At 38.4% G+C, this 16,114-nt stretch overlaps 1 protein-coding gene across 1 annotated transcript in view; it reads right to left on the bottom strand.

The window, feature by feature from the left end:
• Positions 1 to 370: 370 nt before the first annotated feature.
• LOC150080894 (uncharacterized) overlaps positions 371 to 16,114 on the bottom strand; it is a 28,463-nt gene continuing 12,719 nt past the window's right edge. Inside the window, exons 2-5 of the mRNA XM_090381283.1 lie at positions 7,767 to 7,962; positions 3,861 to 3,989; positions 1,735 to 1,819; positions 371 to 558 (exon numbers count right to left, since the gene is read on the bottom strand). Of these exons, the coding sequence (XP_090237409.1) occupies positions 1,784 to 1,819; positions 3,861 to 3,989; positions 7,767 to 7,962 (361 nt within the window). The 3' untranslated portion in view covers positions 371 to 558; positions 1,735 to 1,783. The remainder of the gene's footprint in view (positions 559 to 1,734; positions 1,820 to 3,860; positions 3,990 to 7,766; positions 7,963 to 16,114) is intronic.

Here is a 16,114-nt window from a genome sequence, read left to right as displayed (position 1 = left end):
GTGGGTACTGTAGGTCTGTAGCTTGTTTACCTAATAATAAATATAGCTCTTCCGAGTCGGCATTTTCTCCTCGCTAATTCTAGGAAAAGTCAAGGACATTGATAGCAACAACCAGGAAGGAAAGTGCGGAGGACGTGACTCCCGGTATCATTCCTGCTCACTCAAATGCCATAGAACGTAGCCAAATTTAGAAACCTTTGTATACGTAAAATTTATACCGCGATATGATTTAAAAAGTTTCGAGTCTCATAACATTAAAGAGTAACATTAAGACTGGAAGCATTTCCAACTAATATTATTACAGGCAGCGGCAGTGCAATTTATGAGTCCGCCATAACTCAAGTTCAAGAGGAGAACACAAACACTGAAAGAAGGATGACATAATTTATTCGTCTGCTTCTACAACATACAAACAACCCAAAGATCCAAAAAATTAGTTCTTCATACACAACCACGCCAGGCAGCGCTGCAGAAGCCTTCCTCTCGTTGATGGGGGACTCTGAGCTGTTATAATCAGAGTTCTGAAACATCAGTGAAAAAAGGATTTCCCCAGAGAATCTGGAAGACAAACAAAATATGTATTAGTTTTGGCTTCCAGCTATATGTTAAATATTACACTTATAATCACTATTTGGATCATTAAATTATGTTTCTGTATTTTTTTAATCTGCCTGGAACGTTACTCTTTTTTTCCCATTACTTTAAATACTTGCCTTCGTAGTTCTGGCATTTGCGAAGGTTCGCTGTTCTTCTCTAATCCTCGCAATTAACGAGGGATGCCAGCAGTAGGAAAAATACATTCCCTGTACATTACTGGGACTGTGGAGGTTTCGAGTTATACCCAACAATCTCTGAAACAATATATAAATAGAAGAGGTCATTGGCTTGATCTCTTCGATTTAGGAGATCAACCCAATTGATTTAAATTGATTTGGGTACTGGTCAAAACCCGACGAGTACCCAAATCAGTTCATTGATGAACAGACAGGATCTCACGGACTTTCAAAGAGGTATGATTGTCGGCGCGACTTTAGCAGGTACTATAGAAGGGAGGATGGCTGCACTTGTCGAATTTTAAAGACTGTGTCATTCGACTCTAGCTCTGTCCCCTGATGTAAACAGATTTGGGGACTGAATTACATGAGGCTCGTAGGAGAAGCAGAATTTATAGTTTGGTCGCTGTCTCTAATCGTCTCAAAAATTAATGTCGGACAATGGCATTACTGCGTGCCAATTGAAAGCATAGAACTGCGCGAAGGATTTCTCTCCCAGCAAGGGAAATCCTTCGTACAATAAACCACCACCACCAGAAATCAGCTGATACTTGACCACTTCAGCGGTCTTTCTAGTGACGCACATGGACAGCGTCATAAATTACGTTCATCCAAAAGGGATTTGCAAAAATGCGCTTGACATGGTAATTATGATGGATGGTAGCGTCTTGCCTAGAAAATAGTTCCAGACTGGTACCAGATCATGTCGACACATTACCGCTGTTGTTCCAGGACCCGAAATTGCCCAATTCTAGAATTACTACTTTAAATTATAAAGCTACGAAAATTGAAAGCCGCCCACCCCATTCGTAGACTCACTACTATTTTAATGCGTGATTAAAATGTCTCTTGTACAATTAAAATGCTTAAACTTAAATATTATGACATATTTGAATAAAAAAGTTCATAGTCCTTAAAATGTATTACATCAAGAATTCAACTACAGATACATATGACTCACCCAGGAGGAGCTGTCAAGTTCTGCGCCACCTGGTGGATGGCAATTTTCTTTAAAACCGCCGTGGAGAAGATCTGATTGAGATGGGCTGAAACAGTGAGAAGGAATTTTTAGTTTTTATCATTAATACAGTCAGAAATAATGTTTTGATATAAAGTATATATGGCTTTGCCGTTTCATAATAATTAGGAAATTTCCAAGCCATTGACCATAGCAGTATAATTTGAAGCAGAGGAGGCTCGCGCAGAGCCAGGGCATTAAAATGGAAGTAAACCGGAAAAAGAAAAAAATATATATATATTTCTTCTCCGAGAGGAAACCGAACTTCAGTCGAATAAGAAAATAAATTTGTTTGTGATTTGTTTATACACACCTTAGCTGAAGGGTGTTCAGTGGTGAAGCGTAATACAATAAATTCAGTTAATAATAATAAAATGTGATGAGAGATTTCAAGTCCTTAACATAAGTATATTTCCAGAGGCAAATAGTTTACTTGTCCTGCGTGATAAGTAAACTATTATCCTGCGTGACAAGTATCTTCATTCGGGGCTGTGATTAGCCCCGAACGAACCGCCCAAATCGGCCCGTTAGCAAACACTGTACAGAATACGGCCCGATAAACCACGATGCACTAAGAAATCTCCAAACCACTAATTTAATCGTTACGCCGTATTCCTTTTTGACGTTACATAATTGTGTAGTTATATAAACACTTCCCTCCCCTTCCAATTCCATTCTATATCCAACACGCTCGTCTTCAACGCTTTTAAACTCTTAGTGGCCATTTACAGCATGATTCCGCGCCATTTTGAATGGTTTCTTCCAGCAGTTGAAGTTTAATTGGACGCGGGGTTGGGTTATCGGTTAGTGACATTCGGTATTTTATTATGACAGGTGTGTCGCGATATCATTGTGTTAGAGGCAGAGCACAGTTGCGCTCTGGTTATACGCAAAGTGGTTTAGTAATCAGTGCATTTGTGTTCAGTTTTTGTTTCATTATTTCAGCTGTAGGTTGATGGCAGGCCCCGACCCGTTCTATTTGTTGTATTCCTCTGCTGTGTCGGAAATATTTCGAAGGAAAGAATTGAAACATTTCCGTTTCGGTCGTACAACAACAGGTACGTTTTACACCTTAAAGGGTTTATTTATACTTTAGTTATTTGGATTTGCATTGCCCGCAAAGTAGTTTCAGGTCGATATATATTGCAGCTGCATAATAAAGTTTATAATATGAAATTTTATTAAAGGTTATAATACAAATTTTTGTTTTGGGGACGGGACACTTAATTATGCCAGATGGGACTTCAAAAGGGGGAACCTCAGGTCTGCTACTGCTTTGGAATTGTGTTGTAATTTCCCTAAATTTTTTTTTTTAAAAAGCTTTGCTTAGTCATAACTCGGCATTTGTTCTTAAATTCTCCAGCGATGTCTTTCCACGGATTAACGGTTTTGAGTTTATCAACCCCCCACTCCCACCGGTAATCCAACCCTTAGTGACGGCCATCAAATACTTAAAACAATTTTCGTGTGAATACTAAAAGTTGTGATGCAAATCAGGAGGAGCTAGCTCGCACAGCTGTCAAATCCAACGAACTTGCACTTGTACAAAACATTTTCCATTTGTACTCGGAGGAGGCCGCATTTGGTCGGGGCGATTACGTAACGGGTTATAAGAATATAAATAGACCAAAGTTAAATTACTGTTTAATATACGAAAATTCAGCTTTAGTGCAATCGAAATTGGTTAGATTTAGATAGCCCTAAATTAAATTAATTTTAAGGCATGTTTTTTGACAAATGAGCAAAGTTTTTTCTTCCATTTCTGCATTTTCTAAAAAATTAACTGACAAAAAGAAAAACCTACTGAAAAATACCACTTTGGCGGGGGGGGAGAATTTGAGCAAATTCTTTATTTTCTTCCATTCGAATCCTTCCCATTGCTGTATTAACAATATTAGGATCATTCATAATATTATAGATAATGTTTTCATTATAGTGGAACTTTAGTTAAGAGATTCTGGTACGGCTTCACAGTTGTTTCAGTTAAGGATAATCAAGTCCGGACAGTCTTTCTTGCTGGGAAATTTCAGTGCCAAGAAGCGTTTATTGTACAATGTTTTGTTACTTACTTGATCAATATTCAGTCGCAGCGTGTCCAGCTCCGACTTGACGCCCTGACACCGTTTCTGGGAGTTGCTTAGTTGATCCATGGTTTCCTGCAAGGTTCTCTGCACATCATCGTAATTCGATTGTAACTCCTGGAAAATAAAATTATCAATCTGAAGCTAGCAATAGAGAGAATGAGTGACATCTTTTGAATACCATGCAACACACTGCTTAAAGACAAATGCCTAAGAAAGTAATTCTAAATTGAACTATACTTTTCAGCATTCTAATAATGAAATTTTATTTTTGCTTCGTATATAATTCTCCATACGTTTCTCACTTGTTTTCGTTTCCTTCTTCGGTGGCTAATCTCCCTACAATTACTTCAGTAAAATGATGAATTCAATTAAGCCTATCTATCTAACGATCAGTTGGACTTCACAGAAATAAAGGACGCAGATCTATATTCTCTGTAAAATGTGGGAAGTTTTTAGGAGTGGGTCCTCTTCGAGAGAAGCTAAACAAGAGTCTTAGAATTTAACATAGTCAGACTTGTCAGCGAGAGAAGAGCGCTTTTCGCGAAGTGCAACTGATCATCGGATGTGGTTGCGAATAAGATTTCATTTACTAAAGTAATCGTGGCTCATTAGCCACTGAGGAAGGAACTTAAGAGTTGCTTTTCATAACAGAAAAGCAATTCTAAGCTGCTTAAAAATGAATAAAAGATTCTAAAGTTAAAAAGAAAAAGAAGTTTGTTATTTATACTCCGGTACGACCACGAGGTCAGAGGAGTTTACGATAAATCATTCGGCCAGCGTAGCTGAGTGATCAATCCCGGGTATGCATAAGTACAAGTGCTTTGAGTGACCGGAGTTCAAGCCAGTGACTGCTAAGTACAGTGCTGTTTTTTTGTATTCTCTGTACCTTGTGATGAACTCTTCCGATCGTGTGGTAGTCCCGGAGTATAAACAGAAAATTTATTTGTTATGAATTTAATGGTATTTAGCAGTCACTGGCTGGAACTCCGATATATTCAAAGAGCGTGTGTTACTGCACTGTCTCGTTCCGGACCACTCTCGGCTAAGTCAGGCCTAACACTATTAGCAACATTCAGTTTGAGACTAAAGTCTTTAAAGCAAGCATTATTTAATTTCAGAAAATTCAAAAGCGGATTTCTGGCAATACCTATTTCGTATCCAGCGCACGTTCCAGGATGGGAAGAAAGAAAAATAAACAGCTTAGGGTTAGTATTTCGTTGGTGCAAACTATTTCGGTTATCAGAGTGTTAAAACGTCACGTAAAATGTGCGTGACACCTGAGGATTGAGCGGGGGAGGGTATATTAGACAAGACTGCACAATGCTGTAACTGACTGCATTGATAAATATGCACTAACTAATATCAAGACAGAAAAGATGCTGTAACTGACTGCCGATTTCAATCACAACTGTAACACTTTCGTATCCAGTCAAACCGCGTTAGGAAGCTGCAAAAACTGTTCACTAACAAATATTGTTCTCATCGGTCAATTCCTGAACAATACAGCGGTACTTCGGCAACTGACCAATGAGAGCTTTACTCGATGACATATTTGTCGGGATTGAAGTTAGTGAGTGAATCGTGGTTGTTGTTGTTATCATCAATATCTGTTTATTTCTCTACTCAAGAGCCACCACCCCTAGACAGCAGTAAGCTGGGGAGGGGGGCTCAGACTTATTACAGTTCAGTTGTTGGAAGTTCATCCTCAGACTTATTACAGCAGTAAGTATTCGTCGATGATATTTCACATCAATCACTGATAGAGTACTGCAGAAAACAGGTTCTGTGGTCGGATCTATCGTCCCAACACTTTCTTGTATGTAGGAGGAGACACTCGAGGCTTACCAAGAGAGGTTTAAGTTATGCAAACTGCAGTGGCTGGAGACTAGGCACCTGCGCGGCGATCTGATTGAGGTGTATAAGGCCTTGAATGGTTGGGCACGCTGAATTCTGATGGGATCCTTTCACTTGTTCAGAACCTAAGGGGGCATAAATTCAAATTAAGAAAAGACAGATGTAGAATAGATGTGCGGAAATTTTCCTTTAGCCAGCGGGTGGTTAATTGCTGGAACAAACTTCCATCTGTCGTTGTGGAAGTTGATAGGTTGAATAAATTTAAGGAGGAACTGGACAGGCATTTGGAGGGAATGGTGTGATATATATATTTTTTTTTTTTTTTTTTTTGGCTGATGCTGCATAAGCTCTTGCTTTCTTGCATCACATGCCGCCACTACTACTACTAGCAGAGTGGGTGATACGATCGCTGTTTTTCCACACCTTGGTTCTGATATCGTTGTGACGGAAGCAATTTCTATGGACATCGTTCACACTCATTGGTGATCCCAGGTAGCGTTGAAGGGGCTACAGCTCCCCGTGATCAAAATAATGTTTTTCTTTTTTACCGATACAGATGAATAAAACTAAGTTTTATTCATTCGGAAAAATGCTTTAGCTCACCTCAGCCCCTTTTTTTTTCCTTTTATCATTTTTCATAGGATGTCACTGTTCACAACTCGCCCGAGATCGACTTACTGTGTATCAGGTACATGTGAAACTTAGGTTTCTCGGGAACGTTTTTTTTTTTCTAACCCGTAGAATAATCATTGAAAACACGCATTTTACGATGCAATATTCCAAACGCCTTAATCGCCTCATTACAAATTAAAAAAAAATAATAATACACGAGCGGCAGCAGGTGTGTTGCATTAACCCAACAACACGTCACTCAACAGCTCAAGTCTGCTGGGAATAGAAAAAAGTTTCTCCCCCATCACAAGTTGAATACGTTATTATGTAGCGCGTACGGTTTTTTGGAGCCGCTAAACTTTAAGTCATGGAGGGGGGAGAAACCTTACCTCAGTATTGCTTAAATAGACATGGGAAGCTGACAGGAAACGCATAGACTGTTTCATAGCACAGCGATTTCCATTTTACTTATAGACAAGCATTGGCAGGCACCTTCAGTATGTGGAACTCTGTGTGTGCTCTCTCTCTTTCTCTCCCCTCCCCCCATTGATGAGCACTTCTGGGATGGCAGTGCCAGATATGAAAACAAATAGTTCAGTAGCACGATGCTAGGAAGTGGCATCTTCCTTGGCTTACACAGTTATCAGATCTGAGCACCATAGTGAAAATTATGAGATGTTCTTGCATCTGGCAGTTTTTTTGTTTTTTTTTCCTCTTTATTTTTGTTTCCCAAAAGTAAAACTCGATTAAATTTTATGACTAAATTTTATAAAGTGAAGTTCATTTTTATTTTTTAAAATACTGAGTACTTTTTAACCGCCCAGCATTTGTTTCAACCCATCTACTTTGGTGAAAACTGAATTCTGCAAACGATGAGAGTTCACTAAACAAACCTTTTAATTGCCTTGTGACTTCCACATGATAGATTGGCACTCTTGCTGATTGGTTTCTCTTGATCATTACTAATAATAATTGCCAATCAACGTGTCATTATTATCGGTTACCTCAAATTAAGCTTTCGTGAAAAGCTTCAATTTTATTCTTTAACCCATCTTGGGTAACTTAACCTAATCTTATTTAAGGAAGTTAGGCGTTTAATAGGTCGTAACTTCTATGCAGTATTCACTTTTCATCGTAGCGACGTGCATTAATCTGTCACGTGAGCTGACAGTCATGATCAGTACAAACCAAAGAGAGATGAACATCGCGCAGTCAAGCCATTGATTAATCAAAAATTAAAAGGTGTTAACATTGACTACAACTCGCCACTGATCTGCATCAGTTATGTTAAGCGGCATTTTTCAGTCTTACAATGATTTCTTAATATAAATAGGCAACAATAAGAAAACTTTATAGTATTTACTCGATCACGCGAGTTTAGAAAGTGGTCAATTATGGGCGGCCATATGAGAGTTGGCTACTCACCATCAGTTGGGTGGACTGTTTCTTTATTATTTTCTGCAGCTCCGTGCTCTGTTGATTGCAGTCGTCCATTGTCATGGTCAGATCCGTTAGCTCAGTCTGCATTCTATTCTTTAGAGTTGTGGCCTCACTTTTCACTCGAGATTCAGCCTCGGAGATCGATCTGGTGATGCTGTCGAGCTGATTTTGCAGTTCACGGCTGTGTGGAGAAAAGTCGTAAATGCTTATTTCTTTGGGCAGGCATAAATGCTCTTTAAAATACATTTTATTTTAGCGGTAACCAAAAATAGTGCGGTCAGCGGACAAACTGACCTACGTGCACATATCATCGCTATCCAGCAGAATATGTTGTCATTAATTTAGTACTGACAGGAAAGAAGAATGGAGTTAGTTAATCCGGTGCAGTTTTATTTTATTTTTTTTTTTTCTGCTCAATTTGCCATTTAGATATGGACTTATTGAAATTTGTCTGTTTATTTTTATTAATTACCTTTTTTTTATCTATCTATTGTATTATTATCTTTCTTTTCATATATTTTTTCTTTTTTCCTTTTATTTATTTTTTTATTTGTTTTGTTTTCTTTTTTATTTTATTTATTATTTTATTCTTTTTGTTTTTTTATTTTATTTTATTTATTTTATTTTTTTCTTCATAACCTGCACCACGAGTGGGGTTTTTTCCCTCCTTAGCACCCCCCTCTGGAATGATCCCCCAGGGGATCCTGGCCCACCTTCTGGCAACACCAGGTGGATCAGCGTCTCTTTTGAGACAGTTCGTGTTTTACTGGGACTGGCCCACCTTCCCGTGGTGTGGACGAGTACCCAAAATGATCTGTCCAGGTGACTGATGCTTCTGGGTAGCCAAGCGGCCAGACACAACAACAGAACACACACACATATCTGGCCAATTTGTAGTGATACTGTTCTTCACAGAGATACGAGGCGGAGTTGAACAGATGTTCTAGGTGCCGCCCATTACATATACTCATGTCCTTTTTTTTTTTCGTTAGCCTCCAAGACTGGGCAGCCTTGTGGGCGGCATTGCTGGCACCTACCCGTATAGCACTTCATCCGATGGGTGCGGGATTCGTGCATTATAGCACACACAGAGAATGGTTGATCCACGTGTTGGTTGGTTCCTGGTGGCGAAATGCCCTGACACAACACTTTTTTTCAGGACTGTTTTGCAGAGGTTCTGAGCTGTCACAGGAGTAATAGGTGGAGATGGGTTTGTCTAGGAGCCACCCTTCATACCAAGACACACACACATGCATATGTACACAAGGGGCACAGCATATATAAGAGTATGTATATAAATTGATTAATATGTATCTTGAGAATATAAATACAGTCGTGTGTTAATAAACGAAAAATTGAAGAAAAAATGCCCACATACAGCAAAATCCACAATAAAGAGACTGACAGAATGAATAAACTTAGGAATATTGCTTAGTTGATATTGTTATGGTAGTTTTTTGCTTGTACATTACTATTAGAGTACAGTAGCATATTGTTAGGGCATTTTTATGTACTGCCAAAATGACAATCTTGACAGCTTGCCGCAGAATTAAGTATTTAAATGATATGACTTTCACGAGCTGCTTTCCCGATCCTACTTGGATATGGTAAGTCAAACCTATAATTATAAGTACTGTAATGTGAAATCTGTACGATAAATATAGATGATTAGCTACTCTTTTTTTTTATTGAACGTTAGGAGGGGGTCGATTATCCGACCGTGGATCATCTGAAATGGTAATTTTTCGAACCAATACCAAACGTGGCTGTGTAGTTATGAATTTATTTTAAGTCGATTAAAACGTTAATAGCAATGAAGTAAATTTAAATTATGAGAAGGCTGAACTTGCTTTCGTTTACCAATAAAGGGTCGAAAAAATCATCTAGATTTGATTTTTAAAAGTCATATTCGTAGTTGTTGCTGATAAATAGCAATTTTAGCTTATGTGAGAGTTTGTTGATTTCGGAATCCTATTTGTTTGACACTCTCGTTTGAAGAAAACAAAACAAATTTAATTTCTGAAGCTAAGCTTACATTAATGAGTTTAGTGTTGTGAGCGATAGCATGTTAGGGAAAGTACTAGGGGTAAAATATTCTAAACATGATCATCTCTCATGTGAGCCAATGAAATCACATGACTCTCAGTATAGAGCCATTAGCAGGGTGTGAACGTAGAGTTCAAAGTTGGATGATGAGGTGACAAGTATGTTAAAGGCAAAAGAGATTAGGATGCTACATGACCTCTATAAACTGGAAAGTGTATGGCGCATTATGGCCCTAGATGCCGACGCACCTAAAAATTCCCAAACAGCTCACGGAGCGTGAATACATTAGAATTATTATGATTTTAAAGCTACAGTCAGAGAAGCATTAAAGTGTATATACGATTTAATAAAACAGCCACAAGAATTCCAATGTAGATGAAAAAAGAACTAGCCAGTTGAATAGAGCAGAAAAAGATGGAATCGGAAAAGTTACAGAGCGATAAAAAGTACTAAAGCCACAAATTGACCTGTAAGAATACCACAGAAAAAGTTCGGCTCGCAAAGGCAGATTTATGAGAAATCGCTGGCTAAGACATCAGTGAACAGAGACAACGAGTTTTTCTCGTATGTGAATATTAAGAAGAAAAGGGAGAATCAGATCCGACACTTGCATAAGATGCGAGAAATGTATAGATAACTCTGCTGCGTTTCGAATGAGTTGCACTGATATTTACAGAAGAAACAGCCTCCATGGCGAGGAGAAACTGTGCAGTGAAGCTGGAAAGCTTAAAATTAGCAATATCGAAATTTCAAAAGATTATTTATTAGAAAAACGTTCGAGCCTAAATACAAGTAAGGCTCCTGGATTTGATGGCATACAAATTGTAATATTCAGAGAGTGCATTGAACCACAGAGGTTAATTATGTGATCGTCACTAGACTCAAGAATTATTCCCTCAGAATGGCGCTTCTCCAATTTATCGCTAATCAATAAAGACGATTTTAAGATTGAAGTGAATAATAAATTATTATTATTATTATTATTATTATTATAAGCTATATGGTGCAAGGAAGCCTGAGGCTTATGCTGCACTAGCCAAAAAAAAAAAAATAAAAAAATTCCCGAGTTAACCTGAGAGAGAGAGGAAGGAAGGAATCACCAAGAAAGAGAAGAATGATGATATCCAGCTCAGGACCCTGGGTGTGCCAAGCCCATACTCATCAGATGTGAGCCCCTGGGGTTTATTTTGAAGTCCGACCAGTCAGTCTGACTTCAGTGGTAGGGAAAATCGTGGAGGCAGTGGAGTTCATTACAGGATCATTTATATAGAAATGTAATTCTGAAGGAGATATAGCATAGCTTTGTAAAGAGAAAAAATTATGTTTAACCAACCTGATTAACTATTTTAAGTCAATCATGAGCTGGATGTAAGAAATAATTTCTACATTGTTTCTTGGGTTTCAGCAAATCATTTGACTCCGTCCCGCGAGAGCTTACTGTATAAGCTGGAACATGCTGAAATCGTAGGAAACAATCCTTAGACGGATTTCAGGGTAAAAAGCAGCGGTGTGTGATTAATGGTTAATCTTCAGGTTGGTCAAAGTAACAAATGGGGTTTCCCAAGGATCGGTACTGCTAAAACTGCTGTCTTTGATTTTCTTAAATGACATTCATGAAGGAACACAGGGCGTGATATCAATTTGCAGAGGAGGTCAAGATCGGTAGAGTAGTTAATGGTCAGCGTCAAGCGCAGCTTATTCAGGATGAATTATAGATGGACTTCAGGGATGGTCAGAAAACGTGGTGGCCAAGTTTTAATGCGGAAAAGTAAAGTGTTTTTACTTCGGAATAACAACCCCAAAATAAGTTACACGCTTGGTTAGGAATGATCTAAAACAATAGAGGAAGAAAGATTTCAGAATTACGATACGGTCGAACATGGGGTTCTCCAATCAGTGCAGACAAGCGGCAAGGTATTCTATAGATTATTTATCGAGCGTTGCTTGTAGAGATAGGGAGATCATAATGCCACTATATGAGGAAGTTGTGGAACCACACTTGGAATACTCCATATTGGACAACCTATGGAAAGGTTGTCCAATATGGAGATTGCGGCAAAAAAAAAACAAACCCATCGAACTTCGTAAAAGGGTCCAAAAACGAGCAACGCTTGTTTGAAAAATATATGTGATTACAACTTGTGCATATATTATTGTATACATAGAGGTAGGTATAACGGAGTTTGGCAGGAACAATCAGTGTGAGGAGAACTTGATTTGGTCGTAATTTTAATGATCCAAGGATTTATAATTTGATTCAATGAATGTTCCTCCGTCGCTTTGCTTTCCGTACTCGCGAAAACAGCTGCTCGCTCAAGGATGCTCATTAAGTGGGGAATGACTTTGAGCCGTGACTAGATCCCTTAGTGATACCTAAGACTGCACAATGAGAAATTAGCAGTAGTATGGTGTTGCCTAAGAAACCTAAATGTAGTTCCATCCTTCACGATCAAAGTGATATCAGTTCTGTAGGTACGAATTACGTCTTACTACTAGTACCGATGTGTTATTGGTACCAACTTAGTGGCCGATATGGAAAGGTTTCTTGTACCGACTAACCTAAAGCGGTGAAGAGCGAGTGCATTCCTTATGCTCGATGGTTTGTTTGCCTATTTTAGATTTTATTAAAAGGACAACAAAAAAAACTGCCTGTGGAGAATACCATGAAATTTCCTCACCCAAGACGAATAACAACCAGATTAAAAGTGGGAGAAAAAAAAAAGTTGCACAAAAATTTCTCGAATTTCGTTGAGATTCGAAACTAGGCTTCTTCCATATGGTGATTATAACACGAGGAAAATCAATAGTTTTAAATATTAAAGAGTGAGCTGTCGCTTTTTCAGAAGAAATTGATTATCAGAACTGGTCAATCCTAGAGAAGTTCGAATAAAATACGGTTCCACTGTATTGCGAATGAATTGCAATGGACACTTAGTTAATTAATAGAACTTCTTAATGTACCGTTATTTTGAAATTCAACTTGAAAAATTAATAGCAAAGTTAAATTGCTTGTTTTTGTGCAAAAGAAAAATCAAAGGCCATGATGCAAGTAATATTGTCTGTAAACTGCATTTATTCGAAAAGTTCTTTCCACGGAGAGGAATTTTGCAGTTTGAAACATAATAGATAGAGAAGTGCGTAAATACGACAACGTTGAATTTTCTCATAACCTGTGGCGGGTTAAAAACGTCTAATGTACTCAGAGTATATATCAAAATTGCAAATGATGAGTAACCGCTACATGGAATTTCTTATGTGAAACGGGACCACGGAGAAAAATGGGTTAACTTCTCACTAATGAAATTTGACACTCAGATCCGGAAGAATATTCTAAATACTCTATTTCCTGAAATATTATTTCTGAAAATAAAATAAAACCAGTAAAACATAGGTTAAAAAGTTGGTGTTGATCCTACTTTTCCTTCTCAAACATTCCAGATGGGGTGAGGTCGGAACTGCCTGATTACTGTTGATTTTAATGAAATTTGTGCAGGCTCGATAATTTAAATCTAAAAGATGTAAATATAAAATTTCTTAAATCCGCGCACTAAAAGTTGTTGATACTTGCCGTTACACATGGTGAAAATAATGAAGACATTTGCAAACGCGCCTAAAAAATTGCTGGAGCTGGACATCTGTAAGGTTGCCCATTTTCCTAGCTCCTTACGATACTCCTGCCATGCAAGCATCTGTCTCTTGTGATAGTGATGATTTATCGAGGAGAGGAGGGTCGTATTCCATTGTCGATGGTTGTTTATACTGGAGAGGAAAATTAGATGAAATAGGACTACTGTTCTCAAATATTGAGTCTATCGCATCAATAAAATTTATGGGGATTGGCTTCCTATTCTGCTAACACTTCTTTTTCGTGTGAAACTTAATAACACAGCAGATTGAGAGAACATTTTCGCGGTAAAGTAGCCTTCCTAAATGAATTGTGGATCACGGGGTACAGTTTCCGTTTTCCTGTAATCGTACTCCTGTTCCTATCCTTATTTAGCAAAGCGTGTCAGCAACACGGCTGTGCGGACACGTGTATTGCGTCTGGAAGCAGTTGTTCTACAATAGAACTATTAGCAGTAGTTTGTGTACAGCACGTCGGGGAGGAAGTTCAGATAAAGTACATATTTAAAGCAACCTTCTCTCCCCTCTACGAAGAGGACTGCAGCTTACTAAAGTTACGACTATTTCTAGAAGAAAAGACATAGTCAGCGATACAATTCCGGGCAGGATGTTCTGAACCTCTGCCAAGGTTAAGGAACTAGCTATCAGTCCAAACAACACGGAACCGTTGTAAAGGAACAATAACTTTCTTCATAGGACCTAGATCTTTATAGCACAACACCAAATTCTAATAATTTGTCTGTATACGACCAAACAACACGATATACAATGAAAAATAAACTGAAATTGTAAAACATGGAACACTTCTATATTTGTAAGCGATGTGTTTGGTTCTTATAATGGGGCCAAATAAGTGAAATAGGCGTATGACTTCAGCTAGTAATTAAGAGGGCACCTGGAAGAATTCATTGAATATACAGTAATACTTTTAGATAATTCTCTATCCGAAGGTGGTAAAATACCGTTGTTTTTACTTTTCGTATACTACCTTGTCTTGTGATTTGCATGTTTGTTCCCGTGTGCTTGCCGAGAAAATGAACTATCTTCTCTTACAGTAAATTCAATTTTAACTCTCCTCTTTTATTGTAAAGTTTCTTAGTTGTGATTGTGTCTGAGTAATGAATTACTTAAAGAAAACTGATTAAGAAAACTTTATTTTTTTTTTGTTATGATGCAAGTTATGTGCAGCCAAGTCAAGCTAATCTTAAATATCAGTTTCTTGTTGGTCTGAGCAACTCATATGCTCAGATTCCATCCAACTGGAACCAAAAAGTCCTTTAAATTCACTGTTGCACGTTACAGATCCAAGTATTATCCCTTGGGAATGTCTCTTGTTAACCGTTTTTTAATTATTGTTTCGCAGTTGATTTGTACAATTGTTGATCTGCAGTAGGCGAAAAATAATCTCAATTTAAATTGAATAGCTGCTCGGACAATCTGAAGCCGTTATTCTACAAATAATACTTAGCCACAAAAAATATTATTAAACGCGCCCTGATAATTAAAGAAAAATTGCAGTGCATACTTATTGATTCTTATTCTCAGTTAATCCTTTTCTTTCAGTAAGTTAACAAAAGCTTCCTCCAGAACGTCCATTCTTAAAGCAATACCAACTCGGTGATATCAGACCTCCGTTAAAAGAGCGAGTACCCTTTTTCTCTGGGAGAAGACAGTTGCTTACAGAGAAAGCGCGCTTCATGATTTCATTGTTTCTTTTGGAGTGTCTCAAATGAAACACTCCAAAAGAAGAGAATATAAAGCAGAAGCAAGGCGTCATATCATTATTTCTCGAAGTCACCTCGCTGGGTGGAGGCGATGAAAATTACTGTAGGGGGGTTTTAGGCGCATCAGCGACTTGGACCATATTGCGCTGTGTGTGTGTGTGTGTGTGTGTGTGTGTGTGTGTGTATATTAGTTCGAGTCCCGTCCATGACGTGAGGAATTTTTATCGGCATTTTTCACACCGTGGCTGGGTTAGTCGGTCTCAGGCGTGAGTAGCATGGTTTTTTCCTATCGAAACTTCTTTTTAATTCAACAAACCCTGAATCGATCACAGAACACCCACAATTTTCAAAAATACGGCACAGTGTGGCCTAAGTTGCTGATATTGCCTGAAATCGTTGCACCAACCAACCAGCCCTGTTTGCTTGACGGAAAATCTGAGCTTCCAAGAGACCAAGCCACCTTCGCCTGAGACAGGCTAAATCAGCCACGTGATCAGCAAGGGCACATGATGCAAGAAAGCAAGCTTATATAGCATTAGCCAAAAAAAAAACCTTATTTCACTCATCCCCTCGCTCCAAATGTGTCCAGTTCTGCTTTGAATCTATTTAGACTATCAACTTCTCCAACGACAGATGGAAGTTTATTCCAGGATTCCTGGAATAAACTTCCATCATTAACCCGCTGGCTAAAGGCAAACTTCCCCACATCTATCCTACAACCGTCTTTCCTCAATTTGTATTTATGCCCTCTCAGGCGATTATTCTGAGCAAGAGGAAGAATCCCATCAGCATTCAGCATGTTCAAACCATTCAAGGCTTTATACACCTCTATCAGATCACCTCGCTGGTGCCTAGTCTCAAGACACTAATTTGCAAAACTTAAGCCTTTCTTCGTAAGAGTACCCCTTTGTTCCATTCACTAATCTTGTTGCCCTTCTC

Source organism: Mastigoproctus giganteus, chromosome 9 (assembly GCF_048544385.1).
Source record: "Mastigoproctus giganteus isolate SK-2022 chromosome 9, ASM4854438v1, whole genome shotgun sequence".
Classification (NCBI taxonomy): domain Eukaryota; kingdom Metazoa; phylum Arthropoda; class Arachnida; order Uropygi; family Thelyphonidae; genus Mastigoproctus; species Mastigoproctus giganteus.
Note: the sequence above shows the minus strand (reverse complement) of the source record. Positions and strands in the feature narration are given on the sequence as shown.